This window comes from Apus apus, chromosome 2, assembly GCF_020740795.1.
Source record: "Apus apus isolate bApuApu2 chromosome 2, bApuApu2.pri.cur, whole genome shotgun sequence".
Lineage (NCBI taxonomy): Eukaryota > Metazoa > Chordata > Aves > Apodiformes > Apodidae > Apus > Apus apus.
In genome coordinates, this window is record NC_067283.1 from 107,781,011 (window position 1) to 107,807,687 (window position 26,677).

Sequence of the window (26,677 nt, forward strand, 5' to 3'; positions counted from 1 at the left end):
TTCTGCCATTAATCATGTTACTTTTATTTAAACAGTAAGGAGTGCTTTTAATTTAAGTAGTTTTACATTTATTAATATTTGATGCTGAGCGTTGAACAGTACTGTACCCAAACAATTAAAAAAATGTAACGCTTAATACAATGTTTATTGCTTATTGGTTTTGTATGAACATTAAAACTGGAAATTAATGTGAGAATAAGGCACCCTACTAATATGCTGACTTCCAGTAGTAACATGCACAACATTATGTTTTGCTTTTGCAAGTCACTTTTCTCATTTTCCTTATGAGAGAAAAGTAAGTTAGATTTTATTATTTGGGCAAGAGCCAATGCTTGTCTGAGAATCCACAATTTGAAAGCATTTACTAGTTTTTTATTTAAACTTCCATCTTACAAAGCTAGCTTTCATATGGCATATCCCAATTTCTTTTTCTAAGGACAAAAAGTATTTTTGTTCTTCCTTTGCTGTTACTAGGAAACATGCCTTGCAAGAGGACTGTTCACGTAGTGCTTGAGACAAAAGACCTGACTTGCTTTTTTATCTGCATTTTTTTCTTGTGCTGACCCTGCTTGAAAGATAAAAATAAAAATGCAAAGGCATCTTTCCTGCCTTATCTTGTGTAGCTGGGCCTAAATCAGTGATCAGCACAAGGTGGCAGCTCCACAGAAGCTGCTTAAAAGCCTTTCTAAAAATTTTGGTATGTCCTAAATTAGGGCTTCCCAGCAGTTTCAAAATAAATTCTGTCCAACTGTCCTTTTTCCTCAAGGATCTCACATTGGCTCTCACTCCATTTCAGGGCTGAGGAGAACAGTGATGCCTTGGTCAGACTCACAGACATGTAAGTCCTAGGGCAGAAATCACTTGCAAAGGCTTCAATGATTTGACAACCTATTGCTCAAGTGCTGACAAAGGATCAAATTAACAAACCAGAGAGACTTGGGTTCACCACCCACCCCAGCTCCCAGCTTTCTTTAAAGAGTTTGGTACATCTTTTTAGAAATTATCTGAAACAATAGCAGACACAAACGGTTCTGATTTTTTATTTTATTTTCTTTTTTTAATTTAAAGCAGATTATATAATAATTTCCTGATGTTCTAATGTTTATTCTTTAAAACTGAAAAGTGCTTGCAGGGTAAAATAAACACAACAGATAAACTTAATTATTCTATCAGTTATATGAAGTATGTATTACATATATGGCAACACCCAGCTTTACATGAACTTTGAAATGCAAGATGTCTTTTAATTACATAAGTTATTACAGTACTGTTTTAAAGAAATATTTTGGTTATATGTAAACACTATAAAATTAGCTGTTTAAAAAATAATCATGTAAGACAAGTATGGCATTGACATAGTTTAAAAAACAATAACTAGCCCTAAATCTGACTACTCTCAGGATAGAACAGCAGAAGCAGGTATCAATCCAGTGCTATGGAATAACATGCTGAAATTTTGACTTAATTGAAGACGCAGTGCTTCTCTGTGTTCCCTCCTCCTTTTGTTTTTGTATTGTAAGATTTTTGACCAGCAGTGCCCTGAAGAATGGGCCAACTTATGTGTGACAGGGTAATATATGCTATTTTGAGTTTTGCCATTCTATATTAAAAGCCATCTAAATTAAGTCTCCTAAATATATACTGGTTTAAATTAGAATCCTGAGGAATTATATTCTGTTTACTTGATGGTTTTGGTTAAGTGCAATTTGATGTATGCAGAATGCAGTTTCATTTAAGGTCATTCTTAGTAAGGCATATTAAAAATAAATACAAAAGTGACAACATAATATTTAGTTTCTTGCTACAAAATCTTAGGCAAAAAATATTTTTGCATGTAGTAATGGACTTTATCCACTTGCTGGCTTAACAGGAGTTAAAATCTGTGCATTAAGCTTAACTGCCCTTGTCAGAATGTGCCATTGTGCTGTAATCCTGGTCCAAAGCTACATGCTGAAGATTTTGTTTCCATGCTCAAACATCGCTTGCACAAACTGCTTGAAGACTCTGTCCATGTAAGTGCACTTCCTTGGCCATATGCCTTCCAGAAAACCAATATGGCCTCCACACGAAGTCAGAACCAAAGCAACGTTCGCATTTTGTTTGGCAGTTTCCACCGGTATCGCTATAAAGAGGGTAGAAGAAAAAATGTCTTTACTGTTCTATGAAATGCCAGCCTCTGGATAATTTCTCTTAAATGGTTCTCATATTGTACAGGAATAAATATGCACAATATTAACGTTTGCTTTAATGGACTGCAGGATGTAGAACCATAGCTGTATTAGAAGCCTTTCTCCCTTCATCATTAACTCACCTTACCAGAAATCACTGGACTTCATCTCTCTTTCAGTCCCACTGATGGAACAGCACCCATGTTAATGCATATTTACATTTTGGTATAAATAGTGGAAGTGAAAGGACAATCATGCCTGTAGTTGTTAACCTGTGTTGCAATGTTCAACTTTGGGAATACCAAGGAACTTGGACCTTAATTGTGAATCCCATTCTTTTTGTAGGAGACTCACTGACAGCCTATAGTTAGCTGAAAGTCATCCATGAACTGCACCTGAGGCACGTGCTGATCTCGAAATGGGCAGAAATGGAGACTGCAGTGCATCTTATTTGAATATGCAGAGATGTGGGGCTTAATCAATGCTATCACCTGGGTAGTTCAGTTAGCACAACCTGACATGCATAAGACTTTATGAATGGTATTTTAGCGTGGTGGGATATGACACTATTATCATATGATCTGGTTGACACAATATTGGAGCAACATTCCATTCCATAACGCATTGTGGTGTTTGTGCTTTTGATGTAATAATTATTTACTCCTAAACAAGCAGAAATCTCAATAAATTTCCATTAAGAATGCCTTTTAGAGTTCCAGGTTTCAAATGATAAACTTAATGGAAGGGAAACAAATACAATTCATACATATTTTTTGACTACTCAGGATTGACGGAAAAAACAATAGCAAAAGAAGACATGCTTTGTCGAGACAGAAGGGAGTAGCATGAATGTCACTGCATCATCTAAAAACAGGTATGATTCCACAAGAAAAAATTCCTAATTCTAGGTCATAAGCTGCTAAAATAAAAATGCCTCAGCACTGCAACACAACGCAGCAAGTAATTTCCAGGATTTCTATTGCCACTTCATTTAAAAGTATTTTTGAAGGGAGGTTTTTAATCAGGTTCACTTGGATGTGGACAACTGAACCCCCACCCCTTTCTGACTGAACTTCTTGCAGAGATACCCACCATTCACTTCTATTTCCAGAAGTCTGTATTCCTTAACCACTTTATACTTTTGCTATCTCAAGTTATCCCTGAATAGCCATTATGCCTGCCTATCACTACCCAAGTTCCCGACTTGCATTTGGGTGCTGGCAGGGTCGCTGCTGTGTGCTTCAGGTGCAGATCTGGCTTCACTTTCAGCAACTAGAGAAACAGCACAGCACCTGTTCCTTGGCCAAAGAAGGACCCACAGCCAGAGAATGTCACAGGAGATCTCAAATGCAATGACTGTGGTGAACAGATGCACAACTTAAAATAGATCAGGGCAGAAGTACTGGACCTGTGGAGTCAGGGGAGCAGTCTGAGCCTCAGAGGCCCTTCCTTGCAGTGTCTTGAACAATATGCTCTGTTCCACTCCAGGGCCTCAGCATAGATGCTAAAATAACCATATTAATGGCAGGGTTAGTGTCTTTTATGAATGCTGTGTTCTAAGGTTCCTGCCCATAACATAAGGTAATGGACTGTGCCCTGAATAGAGCACAGACTGAGCTCCAGACAGCAATGGGATTCTCTTGCAGAGTACGTGAAATTCTTTGCTATTCAGTGCTATTTAATTTCTCTCACTCTCTCCCTCCTTTCAAAGTTGCATGCATCTAAGTACTTTATAGATTCCAGCATTTAGTAATTCCAGCATTTTGATTCTTTACTAGGTGAAAAAAAACATGCTCTTCGCTGTCTCTCCTTGACTCTTCTTCAGCTGGAAAATTGAAAATACTATATGCAGTATCTGGGCCTTTTAAAGTATGCTGAGGCAAGACTGAAAAAAAAAAAAAGCTAATGACATAAAAGCCTAGGGCCTGCCAGCCTTGACTGGGAAATAGCAGAGGCTGAAAACAAGAGATGCAGAAAACAATGTGCTATTTCTTGCAATCCAACACATGCATCATTTTCAGACTCCAGACTCAGCAAGCACTTGTCTGGAGTTCTGCCCAAATTAATGTGCCCAACAGTTTCAGCTCTGCCTCCCTTGGATTCTGTGGATGAACACAATGCAGTGTACAAGACAGTAGCTATGATTCATGTGAGCTTCTGCCAACTGCATGGGAATTTGCCCACTTATCTGTACCAAGCCATCTGCTCCTCTTCCCTCTAGTAGCATGTAGGCCATGTTAAACAGAAGGCTGATAAAGAACTGGGGATCAGACTCAAGCCCAAGTCCCCCACTCCAGCTTCAGACAATGAAACACACTTTCCATGGTTGTTCTGCAGCTGTTTCCCTGATCACGGTGGGGACTAATTGATAGGATTATATGCAAGGGTATGGGGAAGAGTGTGCGAGGAGAGACAGACTTGATCTCCAAAAAACAGAGGTAACATAAGAACTCTATTGATCCTAATGGATTCAGGATCAGCTGCGTACTGACCTGAACATATTCTTCTCTAGCTAAAATTTTGAAAAAGTTGATGGTTGTTGTCTGACTAGTGTCAAAGCATAGAGAGAATTATCCTTTCCTGATGAGAAACTGCTTTGCTGGGGGTGTGGAAGGGAGATGACAATAAGCGTCTCCTCTGCTGTGCCAACTCAGCTGGCAAAGCCCTTACAGGCAAGGCTTGCTGTCATGTCTGCACACCTGTCATTCAGAGGTTGCCAGCATAATGATACCTCCACAGTAAGTTTGGTGGTAGTGAATTTTTCATTCCCAAACTGACTGGAAATACTGTAGTAGGTGCTACGTGCTGCCTGCCTCCAAACAGCTACAGCAGCTCTGTCCTACAAGCCTACCAGCACTAGGATGCTGGTTATCTTCTGTGCCAGGTAAGGTGCGAGCCACACATAGGTCTTCACGGAAGTCATCTTCCCCATCCTGAAGTTCTCCCTATTATAACTAACAGACAGCAGAATTATGCCACAGATCATTGCTCTTACCACAAGCTGCAGCACAGTGCTGAATATGCAGTCATTTGCTTCCATCTGCAGTGAGGATTTTTAGCAAGTGCCAAGTCAGACCTGCTGGTAGCTCTGCTCTTAGCTCCCCTGTGGCCAACAGAAGAGCCTGCCCTTGGCATAGTCAGTCTGGATACAGTTGGGTCACCATTTGTATCATTCCTTCCCAGTGGAGTTTCTTGCTCTGCAGCTTCTCAGGAGACAATTTAAAATGCTGTGTTGCTCTCCAGTGCCAAAATGCAAATTAGGCTTGGCAGTGGTGTAGTATTTTTCTCAAAGCTGTTTCTAGGGTCTGTTAGCCATCCACAAATAAACCCACAACGCAACAGAGCAAATTTTGCACTGTAAAGGGCACATGAATGGAGCACTGGATGTGATGCACTCTAGGATAGAGAGTGGCATGACAAAAGATACTACTGTTCATTTTTGCCCACATGTAACCTTGTTACAAACTTAATGTTTGAACAGACCAAAATCTGTACTGTTTGATTCAGTAGACACAGACCTGTTATTTGTGATCACAGAACCACAATGTAAATATGTATGTGCATGTGCACATGTGAAGCACTGTTGCCTTAAATAAGTCACTACTGTCAGACTTTCTGTTCCATTGTTTGGTTGATTTCTCCCTGTTTCTTAGACCTTTACACCCTACTTGTTATCTGTCTGGCCGTTCCTTGGCCATTTGGTCTCCCCAGACAGCTTCATTCAACTGTGCTGTTCACAAATAGGATGCAAAATAACACCTAAGAGCAATTACTCATAAGTTTGGATTCAGAGGGACAGAAAAAGTTCAGAGTTCAATAAAAAGTGTAACTGGGCTTGAGAGAAACACTTACTTGGCACACTGGCTCAGGAGAGAGTTGGCATGGTACTTAGCTTCAAGGGCAGGCTTTCAGCTTGGGCACAACACTCACCAGTGGCAATAAACTAAGCATTAGTCTAGTGAAATTTAAGTCAGACACTTAATACGCTGCTTAAAGCCTCTGAGGAGAAAAATGCCACTTCAGATGAAAAGTTAAATGTGACACTGATAATGAATGCTATCTTTCCATCTTCTTGATTTATTTTCCACACTTACAAAATAAAAGGGCTTGACTTGGTTATATTACGTATTTCCTGAAGCAATGACTCATTTAAATTAGTTATGGTGAGAGAAGTGTCATGCAATGAAAAAAGCATGTGTTTTAATTTGTTAGTATTATGCAATATGAGAACTGCATTCCAGAATTGAAACTACAGATCCATTAGCTGCCAAGCTCTATGAACTTTAAACAGCAACATTAAGGAAAGACTGAAAATGAATTGTTTCTTCATAATACTCTATTGAGAACAAAGGGCACACTTTCACAATATATTAAAAAATAATTGCTGCGAAGTACAAAGTGTACCAAAAAGTTATATGAGGAGAAATGATCAGGTAGAAAGAGGCAACAGAGACAGCATCTTCTTTTTAAGTAAAGTGTCTTTAGGTCCATACTGTGTAATGACAAAGCAGACTTGCGTTTGTATCCCTCAGGCTCTGTTATAGGAAGAGAGATGTGGCTGGTTTTATAAAGGATATATAAACACAAAGGAATTCTGGCACAGCTTTCTCCCTAATGAGTTTTCTAGGCCTGTTTCCCAGCTGTCGGAAACTACAGCTATCTACAACAGAGGTGGAAGGTACATTAAAGGCTGGTAGGTATTACTGGGAGAGATGAGGCATAAAATAACCAGTCCCCAATTTCAATAAAAGACTGGGGTCTGGATTAGAATAAATGTTGTGGCTTTGAATCCATCAGACAGCTGTGAGTGGAAACTGCCTCTGGTTGCCACAGGCTTACATATGTCCACAAACTTTTAATCAGAAAAAACAAGCTAGTTGCCAGAATAAAGCCACCTCCCAGAGTAACACCAGCCCTTTATGTTTGCTAACATAAAACAGCCCACAGAAGTGTCAGGATGAATGAACTCCAGTAGCTGATGGCAGCAGACAACTTCTAGGCTGCCAGTCAGGGTGCCCTGTATCTCCTGCCAGCACAACTTCTCACATTGAGGATGCACAGTACAAACAAGAAAGGTGCCAAGGATATATACACATAACAAAGTCGTGTCATTAGCTGAAAATCAACATTGTCCTGATGGCCCTTTCTAAGGTAAACTTCTCACAGTCAACAGCAGTAACTCTGTGAACTAAGAATAAACAAATGCCTAACCACCCCAATATTTTCACAGACAAAAGCTGGCTAGGGTCAGAGTCTAAGAGATGACTGACAGTCTTTGCAACAGGCTCTAATACATCTTGATTCAGGTTTCTGGTGGAGTTCTACCTCACCCCTCTCTACACTGCAAGACTTCTAAGACATTCTAACATTAGGTTTCACACTTAATCTTACAAAAGAAACAACTCCTATAATCCACTGTTTACCAAGGGTTGGGTTTCTTTTAAAAACAAACCAGCTCCAAAGGAGGAGAGATTTGCTACAGCTCTACTCTAGGGGACTCAATATTTTGGCTCGTCAAGCAACACAATCCCAGAAATGTTGAGGCTGTAAGAGACCTCTTGAGAACATCTAGTCCAACTCCTCTACTCAGGCAGGGTCATCCAGAGCAGGCTGCCCAGGACTGTATCCAATCATGTTTTGTGTATCTCCATAGATGGAGACCCCACAACCTCTTTATGCCAGTATTTGAACACCCTCACAGTAAATAAGTGCTTTCTTGTGTTCAGATTGAATTTCATGGGGTCAGAGTCAATGGTTGGCTCTTAAAAGCTGGAGGTTACATTCTAAAATGAAGAGACAAAGGGATGTAGGATCTGCACTGCCTTTAATCTAGCTAACAAAGGTCCCAGTCCCAGTGGTGACAGGCTGAAAAAGGTTAACGCATCCTACAGGGACAGAGATGCTGTCTGGTTTACTGCTGTTGTTACTTGTGCTAACTGTCTAGCTTACTCCTGCCACAGTGAACTACTTCACTTAGGAACATAAACCACAAACTGAGCTAGAACTAAACACAGAGGTGAAGCTACTGTTCCCTCTCTAAGATACTTAATTGCAGAAGCACAGCAGATCACCCAGGAAAGTCATGCTTGGGGTCACCCATAAAAAATTACCTTCAGAATCACCACCAAGATTTCATATTTGGACACAGATTTTAGGGTCATGACCCCATCCATTCTCATTTTGAGGACATTATATGCTTATAACAGGAACAGCAACTGGGCAAAAATCCCACAGAAGACAGTAAATACAAAGGGAGTCAATCTGGCTTAGAAAGTCCCCAGGTTGCAAATTGCTGAAGGTGGATGTGGAATTCTGCAGAAGTATTGCTATGTTTTCCCAGATCTTACTGTTTTAAAGCCTTTGTTTTGGCCAATGTAAGGGATAGGTAGTATGGCTAATCCAGAGTCACCATTTTTTCCTTTGTATTAGGTGGCTGTCACCTCTTAATATTGTTCATGCTTAGCATGGATGATGGTTGCTCAAGAGAGGAAGGAATCAGACTTTTTCTAGTGCACTTTATTGGAGTGGTCCTTTTCTCTTGGTGTCCCATCTGTCTCTAACAGGTCTTAGAACTATAAATAGTAATATACGTGTGTGTATCTTTCTCTGTGTGTTGTACATCTACGCACAAACAGTACACACAAACATAAGAGTCTCTTCCAATTCCTTCATTCTTCCATTTGTTGTTCTAATCTGTTTGCCTACTCACTTTGGTTCCGTGACTGATTCTACAAGAATCTTGACTTGCAGTGACAGAAGAAAACATCCCTGAAATAAGTGCAGTGTATGAACTTCATGTATCTTTAAATAAATAATGATAAATAAAGTATTCACTGCTGAAGACTCCCCTCAACCAGCTGATCATGATAGTAGTTTTCCACTTTTATTCTCCCTCTTTACTCAGACACTCTAACCAATACACAGACCACAGAAACAATCGTATCTTTTTAAGACAGTCAGCAACAGGCTTTTGATCTTCAGATCAATAGCAAAGAATGTTTGTAATGATAAGGTGTTCTGCAGAAAATGTGAAGAATGGCTAAAAACTCTGTTTTCCCTTGTCTGCTTCACCTTCTGGTTAGATTCTTATTAATTTCAGCATGCTTCCTTCTAGTAGCTCACCTTGTCTGTATCACTTTCCTCATCCTAGAATTTAGCCTACACGCTAACATTTTTCTTACTTTTAATTTTAGACACTGGATGTGGCAGTGAGACCATAAGCAACAGCAGCTGAGGATTTCCAGTAATCTGAAAGACAAGCAACTCCCAGACATTCTTTATAGGGAGTGGATTGAAAAATGGCAGTAAAAAAAATACTCTTTTTCAGTTTCATTGAACTCTGAATGCCTACAATCCAGGAATCTGTATCCAAGTTCCTCATTATAGGCTCTCTTCATACTTGGTGAACAGAAATAGGTGCTTCTGGGAGGGCAACATATCTGCTATCATCCTTACAGTGAGATAACTCTCACCCTAAATCTGCATATTTCTTTCTTTTGACTGTAAAGTGTCTACTAAGGGCTGACAATTGCCACCCCACCTGCTTCTGCATTCTGTACTATATCAGATCTCTCCATTATCAGCTGTTTTATGCATCTTACACTTGAAGTAAATTGCAAGACTGATTCATCCCTGGAGGTTTTGATACGGACAAGGTTTTTTTTTATATACAAGTAACATTTAAATACACCTCCACACGATATCATTTTTATTAATAATTCCACAGACAGATAAAAATATTTTTAAAAGCCTAGACTTACCGTGACCTGGTGAGAAAACATCATCCACAGAGTTTAGACACAACACTGGAATTCCTACCGACTTCAGCTTGCGACACGGGCTGGCATCTTCATAGTAATCGTCAATTGTACGGTAGCCAAACATGACTGAGGTGAACTGCTTATCAAATTCTCTAACAGTTCTAGCCTGAAGAGCAGAATTCAAATAGGCAACCATGTCAGCATTTGGAAAACAGCACCCAGCTAAAGCAGAAGTAACATTTTCTGATTTGGATGTGATACCTGATTTTAGTCTTTAATTCTAAGCTACTGATTAACATTATGATTAAGGATGATTAAGAGACTGGAACACCTGCCTTATGAGGAAAGGCTGAGAGACCTGGGGCTTTCCAGTATAGAGAGGAGAAGACTGAGGGGGAATCTAATTAATGTCTATAAATACATGAGGGCTGAGCATCAAGAAGGCAGGGACAAGCTCTTTTCACTTGTGCCCTGTGATAGGATGGGGGGCAATGGATTCAAACTCGAGCACAGGAAGTTCCACCTCAACATGAGGAAGAACTTCTTAACTGTGAGGGTTACAGAGCACTGGAACAGGCTCCCCAGAGAGGTTGTGGAGTCTCTTTCTCTGGAGACTTTCAAGACTTGTCTGGATGCCTTTCTGAGTCATCTGCTCCAGCTGTGTGTGGTTTTTGGTCCTGCTCTGGTAGGGGTTTGGACTCTATGATCTTCAGAGGTCCCTTCAAACCCCTAATATTCTGTGATTTTCACATACCTTCATCACAAGATCCATATCAAATAATTTCTCCAACATTTGTCTATGCCTAAAAAGAGAGAAAAATTGGAGGGTTTGTTTTTGTTATATAAACAGATGTAGGAATCCTCTGCTTTATAGATACAATTATAGAAATAGCTTGCTAACAAGAACATGCTTGGATTTAATATTCTGTCCTATTAAAAATTCAGTTCCGTGCCTGAAATCCAACAGCAGAATTGTTCATTCATATGCAGGCACATGCAGCAACATAGTAAAAATCTGCATAAGCCATGAGAAAGATGCCAAAGATAAAAGAATAAAAGAGAATTACGTATTTGGGAACACAAAATACACCCTAATTTTTCAAAGCAAAGAATGAACTAGTCCCTCCCATGCTTTTGCAGTTGAGATTGGCTGAAAAGAATTAGTTTATATACATATATACTCAAAGGAAATATCTGAATGTGTAAAAAATTAAAAAATCCATTCACTTAATCTATAAATTAGTGTCCTCTTGTGCTGAGGAGAGGAATTGGTCTTGAGGAGTGGAGAAATTTAGTCACACCGATGATCTTCTTTCTTGCAAAGATGCTTTTGATTTCAAAATTTACAGAAGAATGCACACAGAACAACTATGTGAAGTGTTCATTTTGCCAATATTATACCTGCTGTAGATCTCATGCTAACATCCTTCCACCTTGCTAAATAGTTTATAAGGCAACTCACCTGCTGATAGAGGATTGTAGACAAGTAGTCAAGTAATAGTTGAAAAGAAGCCAGTTTAGTGGCTTCTCCAGAGATTCTACAGATTCAAAAACATTCCAACCCGCAGAGAAAATTGCAGCTGCTATTAAAGGGGTGTCTCTGCCAGTTTTGCCCAGGTAATTTAAAAGAAGCATCCTACAAACAGAAATGAAAAACAGAAACATATATACTATCAAACTGTTTGCTTCAATTTAAAGCAAATACAACAATCAGCCACCTTTTTGTTTGCTTTTTAGTAGTTTATTTTGCCAGCTCTACAGTTGTGCCTCATACTTCTAAAAGGCAGTCACTGTGATCAACATATGACTCATGAAGTTTGCTTTCTTTCTCTGCTGTCAGAGAGGAACTAAGTGCACTGTGTAGGATGCGGGTAGGAGTGCATTTAGAAATAGGTAGATACGTACTAATCATATTTAGATCACTAGAAGGGAAGAAAAGTTCAAATAAATGTATCTTACTCATGGAACAGGTCTTTCAAAGTTGTTAGTAAGTTTTACCACTTTACACACTCTTGGTCTTCCTGCTCTGATGAATCTGACAAAAGCAAGACATCCCTGGCATACCTGCCTCACCATGAAGCTGTCTTTTGAGTTGAAGGTAATGCCTTTACCCCACCTCGCACGTATGAGAGAACACAGCTGCTCTTTAACACCAAGTTTGTAAAGAATGTGTTAGATAATTAATAAAACTAATGAAACAACATTATGAGCCAAATAAATGGCTTATGTCTTGCCTTTCTGACCAATTGCAATATACAGTCGCTATTGCTGATGTATAGTTGAGTTGAAATGGGGAGAGTTCACCAGTACCTAAGCCTTCAAGTGGAGAAAAAATAGCAGTAAGAGAATAAAGAAAAAATACTATCAGAAAAGTGTAGTTATTTTACTGCCTGAGGCCCCAAAGTTTACAATCAGCATTTCAATACCAAGCCTTTAACTCAAAGCATTACAAGTTCTACTACTTAATATAGCTCCCTGGGCCACCAGTACACTGTGCCTTGGCTTCATCTACCATACTTCAGCAGAAAGCAACTTCTAGCAAAGACGTAATGAAGCAGCCTACCATCACAGAGACATTATCCCTGTGCATTACCTTAACAGGTGATAGGACAGCAGTACAAAAAGGAAACCAGTCTTTGGTAGGAACCAGCAGGAAAAGAATAGCAAACAGCACTTGGGAGTGGGCTCCTGCCATCAGCTCACACAGTTGAATGAAATGAGGAAAGTCACCTGTGGCACATACAGGAGGTAAGTAACATATGTTCCCTCTCACCACAGAAAAGGAGGAAACTGAATCACCAGTGCTCTAAGAACACTGAGCCATAAAATAGTTTAAAAAAATGTTGCAGTAATAGAAGGAGCCAATTCTCTAACAGAATTCAGAGAAGATATGAGGTAGAGGGAAGGTTTAGGAATCTTTATGTTAGAAAACAAAGTCCCTTTCCAAAATAAGACATAGTGGAGATCAGTAGAACAAGTGGACTTTAATTTACATTTACACCTTTGTGAAGTGACAGTTTATTTTTCTTCTTAATTGGACAAATGTGTCCTATATAGATGAAATAGCTATGCAGAAAAATTTGAAAAGGAAGAGATAATAAAAACTATTGTAAGATTAAGAAAAGTGGATGTTTTTCACATTATGCCCCTCGTAGGATTTCTACTGCTGCTTAATTCTAAACATGCAAATGTTCCAATTAATTTTGAAGCATGGAAACAGTCCCCATGTGACTGACTAGGGACTCTTACAGTTTTCTGTAAAATTCAGCATATGCTTTCTCTTTGTGGCTCTCCTCCAAAAAAAACATTGGAGGAGGAAGGCAGAACATTTTGCCTAAAACCACCCAGTGGTGTTGATGAAGTAAAAGCCAGGAACAAAACCAGATCCCCCGTGCCATACTAACAGACTTTGCCACTAGGCACTATACCAAAACTAGGACAGAAATGACACTAAGGGCCAAACTGGCCTTTTGCACCAGTAGCAGAACAGCTAGTTTCTACTGCGCCTTCAGCCCTGAAAAGCTGGTGCTTCATCTGCTACACCCTGGCTCTCTGAGTTCTGGTGTAATGGTGCACCATGCATGAAGACAGCCTTGGAGAACTACTGTGCTTTAAATCTGTATCTCATCATTGAAACAAGCCTCTAGTGCAGATGCTCCTTGTTTTTCACCACTTCCAATGAAACAAGTTTTTGCAACACATCATGTTACTTCATGTTTTGCATGCAAAAAAAGTATAAGCTAGGGAAAGAGCATGCCAAGTGAGATAAGAGCCAACAGGCTTGCTGATCTTGTGAAGAAGAGTTTTATACCAGGTTTGTCAAGGGATGGAGTACAAAGCCTGCAGAGAAGTGAAGGCCTGGCAGTACTCAAGGGACAGCATAGTGGGGGAGTCTCCTCACACTTCCCTGAGAAAGCAACACAACTGTGGCCCATCTCATGTGCCAGAACAAGCACAAACACAGTGTAGACAAGACTATGGTATGAGGGATGCAAATAGACTCTTCATGAACGACTGGCCTTGAAGGCAAGGAGGAGGGTTTGCAACTTAGACAAAGACGCCATTTAAATGCACAGAACTTTTCCCTGGTGCAGATTACAAGCTAATTCAGAGCTATCAGGTCAAAATTAGATAGGGGGTCAACAAAGGATATCATGGTGCATGTCTGCTATGGACCCTTGATCAAGAGGAGGAATTAGAGAGTCCAAGACTTCACACAGCTAAAAGAAGCTTTATAATCACTGGGCACAGGGAACTGTAACCATCCCAACATGAATTGCAACAACACCACAGCAGAGCACAAGCAGATGAGATTTCTGTAAAGTATAGAGGACAATCTTTCAATACATGATTGATGACCCAAACAGAGGCAACAGTCTATGGATCTGCTACTCACATGTAAGGAAGAACCCATCAGGGATAGGTGCAGAGCAGCCTTGGCCACTGAGATTATCTGATGGCGATTTTTAAGATCAAAAGAGAGTGGGGAAGGCAAGCAGTAGAATTAACAATACTGGACTTTAAAAGAGTTGCTTTTAGTTTGGTCAGAGATCTGCTTGGCAGGATCCCATGTAAGATGGCCCTGATGGGCAACGGGGTCTTGGAGAACTGTTTGACCTTAAGGATCACTGAACATAAAGCACAAGTGTGGTACGTTCTGATGTGCAGGAAGTAGAGCAAAAGTGCCAGAAGACCACAGAGAGGAACAAAAGACTCCTGCTTGAGTTCAAGAAGGAAGTACCCTGAAGGCAGAAGGGTAGACATTGCCCAAGCATGCAGGGATGCAGTTAGAAAAGGTAAAGCTCAGCTGGAGTTGGAGCTAGCAAGGGATATGCAGGGCAAGAAAAGGGCTCCTGCAACAAGAAAGGCTTCTGTAAGTACACTGGTACTAAGAAAGGCTCCGTACAAACAAGATCCACTCCTTTCCCCTCATCAGTGAAGCCAGTCATCTCATCATAGAAGGCAATCGGATTGCTCAGGCATGCTTTGCCCTTGGTGAATCCAGTCACCTTCTTATCCTTCATATCCTTGGAATTCACTTCCATCGGATCTTCCCAAAGAACTGAGGTTAGGCTGACTAGCCATTCTTCTCTCCTGGGACCACTATTCAACAGAGCAGGGAACATAGTGACAAAGGATTTGTAAAAGGCTGAGGCTCCCTGTCTTCCCTGCTGAGGTCTGTTCTTAGGCCTCCCAGGATTCTGTGTCTAGTGGCAGAGTATGAGAGAATGAAGTATTTATTACTCATGGCAGAGGAAGATCAAGTTAGGACCCAGTTATGCAAACTGGACATAAGACATGTCAATGGGACCAGGTGAAGTGCACCAAAGCTCCAGATGGAGAGAGCCAATGTCATTATGAGACTGCTCTCTATGGCTTTTGAAAGGTTACAGCAACTGTGAAAAAGCAATACCTGGGAAAAAAGCAACCACCTACAAGAATGGCAAGGGAAAGGAAACACAGGCTGGTCAGACTAACCTCAGAACTTTGGAAATATTCTCTGGAAGCCATTTAAAGGTAAAGCATGTAAAGGTAAAGAAGGTGACTGTTAACAGCCAGCATGAATTTACCAAGAACAAAACATTCCTGAGCAACTGTATTGCTTTCTATGATGAGCTGACTGCTTTTGCTGATTAGGGAAAAGGACTGGATGTTGCTTATTTTTACTTTAGCAAGGCTTTTGACAGTATTCCATGTAGCCAAACTGGAGAAACATGGTTTGAATAGGTGACCTGCAATGTGAGTCAGCCTAGACTCAAGAGAGTTGTCATCAGGAACTTGGAAGTCCAACTGGAGTGGCTGGACCAGATACTAGCAGTGTTCCTCAGGGGTCAATACTGGGACCCATGCTCTGTAATGTCTTCATTAACTGAATGATGAGATGGAACACACCCTTAGTAAGCTTGCAGGTCAAATTGTGGGGAGTGGCTGGTGAAATGGAAGACAGGGCTGCCATTTGGAGGGATCTCAACAGGAGAAATGGGCTGCCAGAAATCTCATGAAACTCAAAGGCAAACGCAAAGTCCTGTACCTAGGACAGACTGATAACTGCATAGAGAGCAGCTGAAAAAGACCTGGGCAAACAGAACAGGACTCAGCAATGCACCCTTGCAGCAATGAATACAAACAAGAACATGCTGTGCTCTGTTAATAACAGTAAAACAAGCAGGTCTAGGGAAATTATTTCCCTGTATTTGACACTTAGGAGATTGTATCTGGAGTACTGTACCCAATTTTGGGCTTCCCAGCAAGATAGGCACTGACATACTGGAGAGATTCATGCCTTCATCCTGAAGACATGTGAAAATCCCAGCATGACAAATGGAAAAAGACTGGCCTGATTTAAAAGGCTTCCAAGTTAATTATTGATTTTATTATCAATAACTATATTGCTTGAATAAACCTGTATTTATCCCAGAGCTCCTACAAGTTGTTAGTAGATTAATGTCAATATACAAGGCACCTTCCACCTTCTTCCCACCTTCCTTACAATTTCTCAGAATCATAGAATCATAGAATCTTAGGGGTTGGAAGGGACCTCGAAAGAAAGAAGGGAAGTCTCAGGAAGTTACTGCTGTGTCTGCAGCATTTCTAATGGAAGTTATCCTTTCCTGTGAATTTCCTTAAAGAGGCTGTCTGAACATTTCTCCTAGATTCCAGCAGTGATTTTTCCAAGCAACTGCGCTACCATTGTCTGTGCTAGTTGTCCTTTCTGGAGAGAAGCCAGGACACAGCAAGTCTTAACACCACATGCTATATCAAGCCATACTGGTTTCAACAACAATACTACTGCTTGCTGCTGAGCCAGACAGAACAAATCGGTGACTAATAAAAGTATTGCAGAGTAGTAATTTACCATCAGGACCCAACAGTCTTACTATCTTACGATCTAAGTGAAGCTGAAGCTCGTGTTAGGCAATACCTTACCCTCCCATAGAAACGCCGGCTGCCAGGAACGGAGCCGAGGGGTGCAGGCTGTGGACATGGTGGATAACGGCCTCCAAGTCCTCCGTGTTAGCTGCACAGTAAGTCCTTGGGGTCTGTAAGGAGTCAGAAAAAGGCATCATCACGTTTTGTGTCACCCTTTAAGGGCAGAGCAAACTGAGCAGCGGATCATTTATGTAACGATATAAATGTAGCGTTTATCGCGAAGCCGCAAATGGCAAATATAAACCCAGAGCGTTTCAGAAGGATGTGGAGGAAGGAGTTACACTTGTTATCATTACAGAATAAGACACATGACAAATATCTTCAGTATCTGCACCAGGTCATTAGACAAAATCTGAACACAGAGCAATGAGCTAAACTAAATAGAACAAGATCAGAGCTAGACAGGCACAGATATTTTTAAAATACCCTGAGGAAATGGAAACATATCATAAAGGCTGCAATTTACAGAAAATAAAGTTATAATGACAATTTTACCATCTTCACCCACATTCAAATGCATAGGAAAATACCAGATTTCAAGTTCTGCCAGCCAGCATTTGAAACATAGCAAACGTTTAAAGGCTACACACGTTACAAGCAAATAAATTAAATAAATTCACCAGTGCTGTTTACCTACTCTACTAAAATATTTTATTAACTAAAGCAAGGAAACACACGTCATCCCTTGTGTATCTGCCATTAGTGTCTCTTCAGCTCTTGACCTGAGACATGGAATGACTTCCACCGCCATCTCTGATATTTGGGTAATCCCTTCCTTGCTTTTGAAGGATAAGCACAGCTTTTGAGCCTCACCTGCACAGACAAGTGCTACAGGCCATAATCTGGAGCACTGTATGGGAGGTTAAGTCCTTTTGGGTACAGGAAGAATCACAGTAAAACATGTTTTTTCTGATGGTCTTCTCTAGATTTCTTCTACAGCAGTAGGGTATTTTTAACTATAAAGTGGCTACTAACATATTAGTGACCTTGACTTAACTACCAAGGTCAGGTTGGATGGGTCTTTGAGCAACCTGGTCTAGTGGGAGGTGTACCTGCCCATGGAGTGGGGGTGGAACTAGATGATCCTTAAGGTCCCTTCCAACCCAAACCATTCTATGATTCTATGATAGGTAGTGGCAGACCTGCCAAAATTCAGTATAAACATTAAGACTGGATATAAAGCACTTAATTAAGAGTTAACTGAACTTATTTGTTGCCTAAAGCAACAATGTATTTTAAGCATGTTTTTTAAATTGCTTTTGATTAAACACCCTGGATATTTGTGGGGAATTTTAACAAGTTTAATTAGATGAAATTAATTACTTAAAATACATTTAACAAGAACATTCAAATGTGTAAGTCAAAGATTTTTTAAAAAGGAAAGAAAACTTAAAGCTGAATAATTAAAACTGAAGATGTTTTTAATTTCTATTTATGTTGCTTTTCCAGTTCTCAACCACATGAGTCACTCTTCACTGTTTTACATGCTACTAATTAAAAACAGTGTGAATGTGTTTTATTTTAAATTGTCAAGTTTACAAGGAAAAATAAATTATTTTTGTTAACTAGGGTCTAATGTATTCTAAGCGAAAGTGTATTTGTTTAAAAGTTTATAAAACTAGAGAGATTCCTTGAATTTTAATTTGTTAATTCCTGACACTTTACTGTCTATCTACTGTTATTCCACGATAATAAGTCACAGTAACTTTCAATAACAAAAAAGAACAGCATTTTACAACTGATTCTTTAAGAGCTATTATTTGGTGTAAATTTGAATCTGTATTTAAAGAAACTAGAAAAATAACTACTTGCATGACTGATTTCTGCTGTGGTGCTTAACTACGCTTCAAACTCATTAACTAGGGATTTTATATTAAAATATAGAAACCCCTTTCCAGAAAATGTGATCATTTCAGCTGGTTTGTTTCACAGTAAGATTGTATAAAGCTTAAAGATGTAAATCCGATTACAGTAAAATACACACAATATCTCCCAACAAGAGATCTTTTATCTTACTGATTCAGAAATGTATCAATAAGGACTTTGTGTGTCACAAAACTGCTTTGTAGATCCATCTCCAAAAGTATGCAGAAAACTACTCTTAACATGGCAATATTTGCATTGAAGTGTTTTATCTGATTATGGGAAAACATTCTGAGCTTTTTAAAGTTTGAAACCAGGGAATTAAAAAATGCTAAACAATACTGAGTATTATGCACATTAATTCCAGCTGCAGAACTATCAACAAAACACATATGAAGAAACAAAGCTTATTCAGCAATATTTCATCATGCCTTGTCCCTAGCTACAAAAAACATTTAGCTTCAAGACTTGTTCATTTGTGGAACTGCCAGCTATTTCTAAGTGAACAAGATATGACTGTCCCAAAGACAAAAAATGCCTTTCGTAGCTGAGTTTGTGTCAATTGCTGAGAAAAATACCAGAACACATTTAACTTTTAGGATATGGCTATCCATATAAATCTGGTTCATTAATTCACTAACACATAATACGGATAAATTTTAATGGCACAACTTCTTAACTACATCAAAATCTATTTTAACCTCATGTTGGCAACTGGGAAAGTAATTACTATTGCTTATATTTGGATTTGCATGTTAAGAGTGGGAGAAAATTGCACTGATTGAACAGAATGTCTTGTATATACGCATTTTAGATGCTGCAGTATTTTTAGAAAGAAAAGTGTAAGGTTTGTTCATTTCATGTAACAGATGTCAATAATTTACATTATTTCCTAAAATGAAATGTTCATCAAAAAATTGTGTTGACCAGTTGGCCTCAGAGTTTTAAAGTAAAAGGGGAATATTGGCATGTTATTGATCTACTAGATGACTAGATTTCCTTTTTTGCATTTTCAACATATGCTGTGAGTTTATCTCATTTAAATCCAGCTGTAGAAGTAGACATGTATGATTCCATATATGCTGCTTATAGACATTTATCTTAATAGTCATCCTTACCAAAAGTTCCTCACCAGCAATTCCCCGATTGTTAAAAACCACGCATCTAAAAATTGAGAAAGTAAATTCAATTACACACATAGTTCATTTCACTGAAAAAGGTAACTGAAACACAAACGAAACTGAAAACGCATAAAGAAAAACAAGCCAGTTCTATGAATACGTTCAGCTCTGACCTGTGTGGAAGAACCTGTGAACCAAAATGGATCTCACTGAGTTAGTGGGACTCTATATGAGCTCTGTGATTTGCCAGTCCAGGTCAGATTTACCTCAGGGTGCTACGTGTACCTTGTTCTGCCTGCAGTCTGAGCTGGCCAAATATGGAGCCATAAGCTCTGCCCAAGTAGGGCTAAGCCTAAAGCAGAGCTCTGAAAGAGAACATCAAGAGTTCCGTATGTAGACATCCTCTGATGCTACATAGCAAGAAATGAGCCAAATAAAAACTATAATGAACAGCTACATCTAAGTTGCAGGTTCTTGGGGATGGGAGGATTTGTTTGTTTGGTTTTGTTGGGTTTTTTTGGCTGCTATAGCAGAAGTTTATCTTCTCTCTGTGCTGGTGGGAGTGTCCGAGTTTTCTAGCAGAGTTACCTTGATTTAAGGATCTATGCTTTCTTAATAAATCTTGCTTTTCTGTTACTCTTCTACTATTCTCACTGTAATAATTGTGTTAAAGGATATATACATATTTTAGATGGGGTAAAGGCATGAAAAATTACTTATTTCAGTCTTTTTCTCAAATGTTGCTGTTTAATGAAAAAAATATAGCATTCTGTTGAAATCTGATCTAAGGCTCACCTTTTTCATGCTATACCTTCTTTTCTCAGGCAATCAAATGCAGGTATTTATTTTAGGAACACTTAAAAAATTATTAGTAAGATGTTACTGATTTGAGAGCTTTCCTCCTCTGATAATTTTTTACTATTAAGTTTTAAAGTGATTTTAAAAGTACTTTGAACCCTCATAGTGTTACTTTACTTTCGTAATTTTAGTACACCAGTTACCAAACCTCCAAAGAGAGAAAAGATGCCCAGACATGTGGATAAAAGCTCATATATACATATTTGAAGAACTTATTATAGTCAGTATCAGAAGCCAATCTGCAAAGACAGAATGTAATATTCCAAATACAGATCCTGGAACAATGACAGTTTATTTTAATGCACAGCAGCAGCAATATGATTACATAAAGGAATCTACTCATCGACTAATCCACTTATTTTACCCAACTCTGACCAAAAGGCTTAATAACAAAAGTAAATTAAGCAGTAACAATTAAGAGGTGACAAGCCTCTTTCTTCACCACAAGTAAGAGCAGTCTAGCACCCCTTTCTGCTCTCAAGGATTTGAGGCTGCTGAATAAGCAATTTTAGCATCCAGAAGCTGACCTCTTCTGAGGTCTGCCGCCAGCAACCCATCCACATGAGTCTTCTTGGAGCTGAACACAAACCCCTTCTCTAGAAAGTGTAAAGGTAACACAAACAGTGATACTAGAATTAAAGCAGCAGCAGCACAGGCCTATGCAGACTTAGCTCAATTCCTCTACAATCTCTGGGGCACGTCTGAAGATACTAAAACTGCCCTTCCAAATGCACTGCCTGTTACACCAACTCTACTACTGTTATTACTAATGATACTTTCTTACACGAACTAATGTCTTTAGATCTCATTTGCCTTAAAAAGGCATCTTATACATTCTTATATTTGATCTTACTAGAAGAAGTGAAATACTAGCAATTAAATGCAACAGCACCTATATCCCAACGTTTCACTTTGATGGATCATATGAAGAATGTAGGATTCCTTGCTCGTTCCCGTTAGTCCAGGCAACAACAGGACAGTGGGTCTTGTGCTGGCATCCGGATAATATAAGCTGTCGTTATTATCAAACCAATCCAGTGAAATCTGTCCTCCATCTGCTGTTTTAATAAGCTCACTGAAAGGCACATTTAAAGAGAACACTGATTAGATTTTAAAATACACACATACTATCAAGAGTGCTTACAGCATGCAAATTACCATGTAGGAATTCTGCATTTTTTATTATGTTTTAATACCCAAAGTGCCACCCAACTCAATGTTTGCATGTTTACCATTCAGAAAGAGTCACACCTCCAGCTGGCATGAATGAGCACAGTCACTTTGCAGAGTAATTCCCATTTACAGTTAATGGAGGGACTGGCCTTCTTGAATTGTTCCTGATGTACTGGAAGCTTGTAACTAATGTGATTTTTGGCATTGCCTTCTATTTTATATAGGCTTGTGTATTGCAGGTTTCCTTTGGATCATCTGAGAAGCTTTTGATAGCACACTGGGCAATGCATTAAAAATTTATCACATTTTTTCCCTCTTTATCCAAAGAAGCAGCATGCATAATGGATGGCACTTTGATATGTTTAAAACATGCAAAAACAGACACATACTACTGTATCTTTCACCCTCTATCTCCACAAACTTTACTAAAATGCACTCTTAAACTATGTATCTTAAGAATGCAACAAACATGATAATATCCCAAGAAGCTAAGCATGCATTACACCATTACAAGATTTCAGTCTTTTTTTAGAAACATACAGCATCTTCCCTCTTCTCTGGCAATGAAGACATTGTACAAGAGAGCTGGTATAGGAACTACCAAAATGTAAGCCTACCTTGCATTTGATTTTTCATTTGAAAGTCCTGATAGCACCTACTCCAGATTTTAAAGCTTGTCAGCCTTGTTGGATTCATTAGCTCAGCTTTGCCCTTTTTCAGTAATGAGAAGTAGATGCAATGCTGGTGTGTACTGCCAACACAATCTCAAATGGTGCAAAATAAGCATTGCCCCATGGAACTACGTTTCTTCCCTCACAAACCTTGAAATAAGAGAGTATACAAGAGGGGCTAAAAAAAATGGACATGGCCATACCACTGAAATGTTTCCTAGTTACTAAAACTAAGGGAAGCTGCTAAATGCTAAATCTATTCTACCATGCAAACAGAGCTGAAACAACTTGTGCTGCATCCAGGTTCCGGCGCATAAAAGTACTTCTCCTTAGGTCTTGTGCCAAATGCCTCATGTGCCAGACTAAGGCTCATTTCTGTGTGGGAGAGATCAGCTGAGGACAAACAATTAATATAAGTTTTTTCCCTCTTAGAATTTAGGCATCAAAGAAAACAACATAAAACCCACAGATAAAAGTTACTGTGAAAATCCCAGAAGTTTTACATACTTGAAACAAGACTGAACGTGGCCATGCTATGGTCAAGGTAGAACACATGGGCTCAATGGACAGATACAGTGACTGCATGGCCCTTGCAAAAGGATGGCATTTGAACACCAGAATATTTGATACACCAGGTGACTGTGCTGCCATCCAGAGAGACCTTAGCAGACTGGAGAAATGGGTTGACAGGAACTTCATTAAGTTTAGCGACAGGAAGTGCGAAGTCCTGTACCTAGGAAGGCACAGCCTGCCAATACAGGGTAGGAACTGACTGTCTAGGAAGCAGTTTGGCAGAAAAGAACGTGTGGGTCTTGGTGGACACCATGCTGAACATGAGCCAGAGATGCGCCCTTGCAGGAAAGAAGGCAAACAGCCTCCTAGGCTGCATTATGGGGAGTGTTACCAGCAGGTCAAGGGAGGTCATCCTTCCCTTCTACTCAGTACTGACGAGGCCATATTCAGAGTACTGGGTCCAGTTCTGAGCTTCCTGGTACAAGGGAGACATGGACATACTGCAGAGAGTCCAGCAACAGGTCACAAAGATAATGGATTGGAGCACCTCCCCTGTGAGGAAAGGCTGAGAGAGCTGGGATTGCTCAGCCTGGAGAAGAGACAGCTCAGGGATCTTACTAATTCATATAAATACCTAAACGGAGACTACAGAGAGGATGGGGCCAGGCTCTTTTCAGTGACGCCCAGTGACAGGATCAAAAGCAATGGGCCCAAACTGAAACACGGGAGGTTCCCTCTGAACATTAGGAAACACTTTTCACTGTGAGGGTGACCAAGAATAGGCACAGGTTGCCCAGGAAGGTTATGGAGTTGCCATCCTTAGAGCTATTCAAAAGCTGTCTGGACACAGTCTGGAGCAACTGGCTCTAGGTGGCCCTGCTTGAGCAGAGGGATTTGACCAGGCAACTTCCAGAGGTCCTTACTGACCTCAACCATTTTGTGATCCTGTGAACATATAACCACATCAGCTCCTATATTGTCACCAATTCTTCAGTGCTCCAAAACTCTTGGAGCTAAAATGAGGCCATGTGGAAACCTTGACCTTTTTAACCTACTGCATCTCAAAATCCAGGATAGAGACAGTTCCAAGCTTATGACAGAGTTGTAAAGACATAACAAAAAAAAAATGGGCACAAGCTTGAGCAATGACAGTAGCTGTGACAGAGGAAGGTATCTGCTGGCTACCACATCAATCACTTTCCAGAAGAAAGGCACTTACTTCCTGTACTGTACTTGGGGTCTAGAGGTGATAAAGGGACGCAGGAGTGTCTGCACCCGACCTTCCCAGCACCAAATTGTGGGATAGTAAGTTTCTGTCACAACAGGGCAATACTCCTCCAGAAAGCGGCAGAAACGGTCATTGCTGGCCACCAGCCGGGGTTTCTAAGGAGAGAGACTACAGTCAGGCATGGGCATTCACATAAAACAAACTAACAAATAAATAAAGAAACCTTGTTTAAATCCTCTTTCAGTAAACAGATTTTCTTCATACAAAAATTTGCAATGTTTTGTCCTTTCACTGTAAAGAGACAAGTAAACAAAAACCAAACGAAGTGCCAAAACGCCCAACTGAAAAGTGAAACCCACTAAACATTATAGATTCCTTACCTACTTCTAATAACATGCTGTTCTAGCTCAGCTTTTACCAGCATCCTGCCTCTCACTGGGGAATCAAAACCACACTGTCTCACAGTCGGGGAGAAAGATGCAGTTTTCTTGCACCACACAGAAATGACTCTTAATCCCTGTACTCTGACTGCACCTGCAATACCTATTTTAATTTGGCAGGACACTCCTCTTCCCATCTCATATTATGGTGCACATCTGCACTGGTCACTCAGCTCTAACAACAAACACTCTGCATACAGAGGTTTTTTCTTACAGCTTCCATTTGTCTACCAATTAACAGGGAAATCCCTGCATACCAAACAACTCACGTTCTAGCAACCACATTTCTTACACTCCTCTTTTACACTGACTCTCCAACATGCAGACAGTAATAGCACGATAGTAGATGCTTTGAAGAAAACAATTACACATAGCAGCAGTGATACGTACATCCACCTGACCCCACATCTTTCTTCGCTGACCAAAATCAAGTACTCTCTTCTCGATGAAGAGGAAGGCTATGTTCTCAAGTGTTTCTGTGAAAGGCTGTGGCAACGCGCACACCTTCAACAGTCACAATCCTTTTAATATGCGTATTTTCAGTCAATTAAGCATTCAACGAGGTGCTCTCACCGCGGGGCCACTTTAGATCAGGTCAGGCTCACTGTATCCAAGTGATTTGAGAATGCCTCACTTATCTGTGAAACCACTACCCCCCCCCCCCCCCCGAATAAAACACTGCGATAGCAGCTCCAAAGCTGATCACCGAAGGGGCCGAAGGCAGGCACAAGGGCAGCAAACTATTTTACCACCTGCCCTGTTCCTAAACCAAAGAGCTCGGGTCTTTGTCGTGGAGCGAGGGCTCCTGCCCTCCCTTTCCGAGCCATCTCCCCATACCAAGCTCTGCCCCCCTCCAGGGTACAGCGGCACTTCGGGGCCGCCCGAGGTCAGAGCCCTTCCCCTCCCGGGCCGGGCACGGCCAGACGGGCGCTCCTTCGGGGGCTGGGGGGGGGGGCCCGAGGAGGAAAGGCCGCTTCCCGAGAAGGAAACGCCTCAGCCCGTCACCGGCGGCCCGAAAGCCCAGGCAGCCGGGGCAGGGGGGGCTGCACGAAGCGGCGGCCGAGACGTGTCTGTGCGGGGCGAGGGGGGGTCTGAGCCCGCCGGGCGCGGCACCCCCGGAGGAAGGCCGGGGGGGGGTGAGGACGGGGCAGGCGCAGCGCCCTGCCCAGCCGCAGCCCTCGCCTCCCTCCCGGGGGGGCGGGCGGAGGTGACCTTCGCGGGACGGTCACCCCTTGGCCGGGACACCTGCGGAGCCCGGCCCCTCGCCCGCCCCCACCGCCCTCCCGCTCACCTTGGCGATGCTGCTGAGGTAGTAGCAGGCGTAGGCGACGCCGAAGCCCAGCACCAGGGACAAGCCCACGCCGGAGCCGAAGAGCCCTACGCGGACTTGGCTCTCCAGGTAGAGGGAGAGCTCCCTGGTCAGCACCTGCCAGTCCATGGCGCTGGCCGGGCAGGGCACGGCGGGGCAGGGCAGCGCAGCCCGGCTGCCGCGGCCGAGCCCACCCCGGCGCGGAGGGAGGGAGGGAGGGAGGGAGGGAGGAGGAGAGGGAGGAGCCGCCGCTGCCCGCGGACCGCTCCGCGCTGCAGCGCCGCCCGCGGCATCTCCGCACCCGGGAGAGGGCTGGGGGGGCCGGGAGAGGGCTGGGGGGCCCACCCTGGGTCGCGGCGGCCACAGCCTGGCCCCGAGAGGGGAGGAAGGGCTGAGCGGCGCGGCGGGGCGCGGCCCCGGGCAGCTCGGCGGGGCGGCCGGCATCGCCTGCCTCGCGGCTGGTGCCCTCCTGGGGCGGCTGCGGTGTCAGCCCTGCGCCTCGCCCTCAGAAGGGCCTTCGGGGTCCGAGAGGAGACGCAGCCGTCCAGAAGCGTGAGGAGCAGCTGAGGAAGGCGTGTGGCAGCTCAGTCACTCCTGGACGGGCAGCGTGTCCCCTTCCCCGACATCCCTGTTTGTGCAGGAT

The 26,677-nt window shown here is 41.5% G+C and overlaps 1 protein-coding gene across 1 annotated transcript; it reads right to left on the minus strand.

The window, feature by feature from the left end:
• On the minus strand, positions 1-26,319 carry ABHD3 (abhydrolase domain containing 3, phospholipase). The gene is made up of 9 exons (XM_051610321.1): positions 26,017-26,319; positions 24,277-24,440; positions 21,593-21,775; positions 19,840-19,885; positions 16,856-16,968; positions 11,391-11,564; positions 10,683-10,731; positions 9,929-10,094; positions 1-2,122 (listed from the first exon to the last, which is right to left on the minus strand). The coding sequence occupies exons 1-9, from the start codon at positions 26,161-26,163 to the stop codon at positions 1,944-1,946; spliced, it is 1,221 nt and encodes a 406-aa protein (XP_051466281.1). The 5' UTR covers positions 26,164-26,319; the 3' UTR covers positions 1-1,943.
• Between the last annotated feature and the right edge of the window lie 358 nt (positions 26,320-26,677).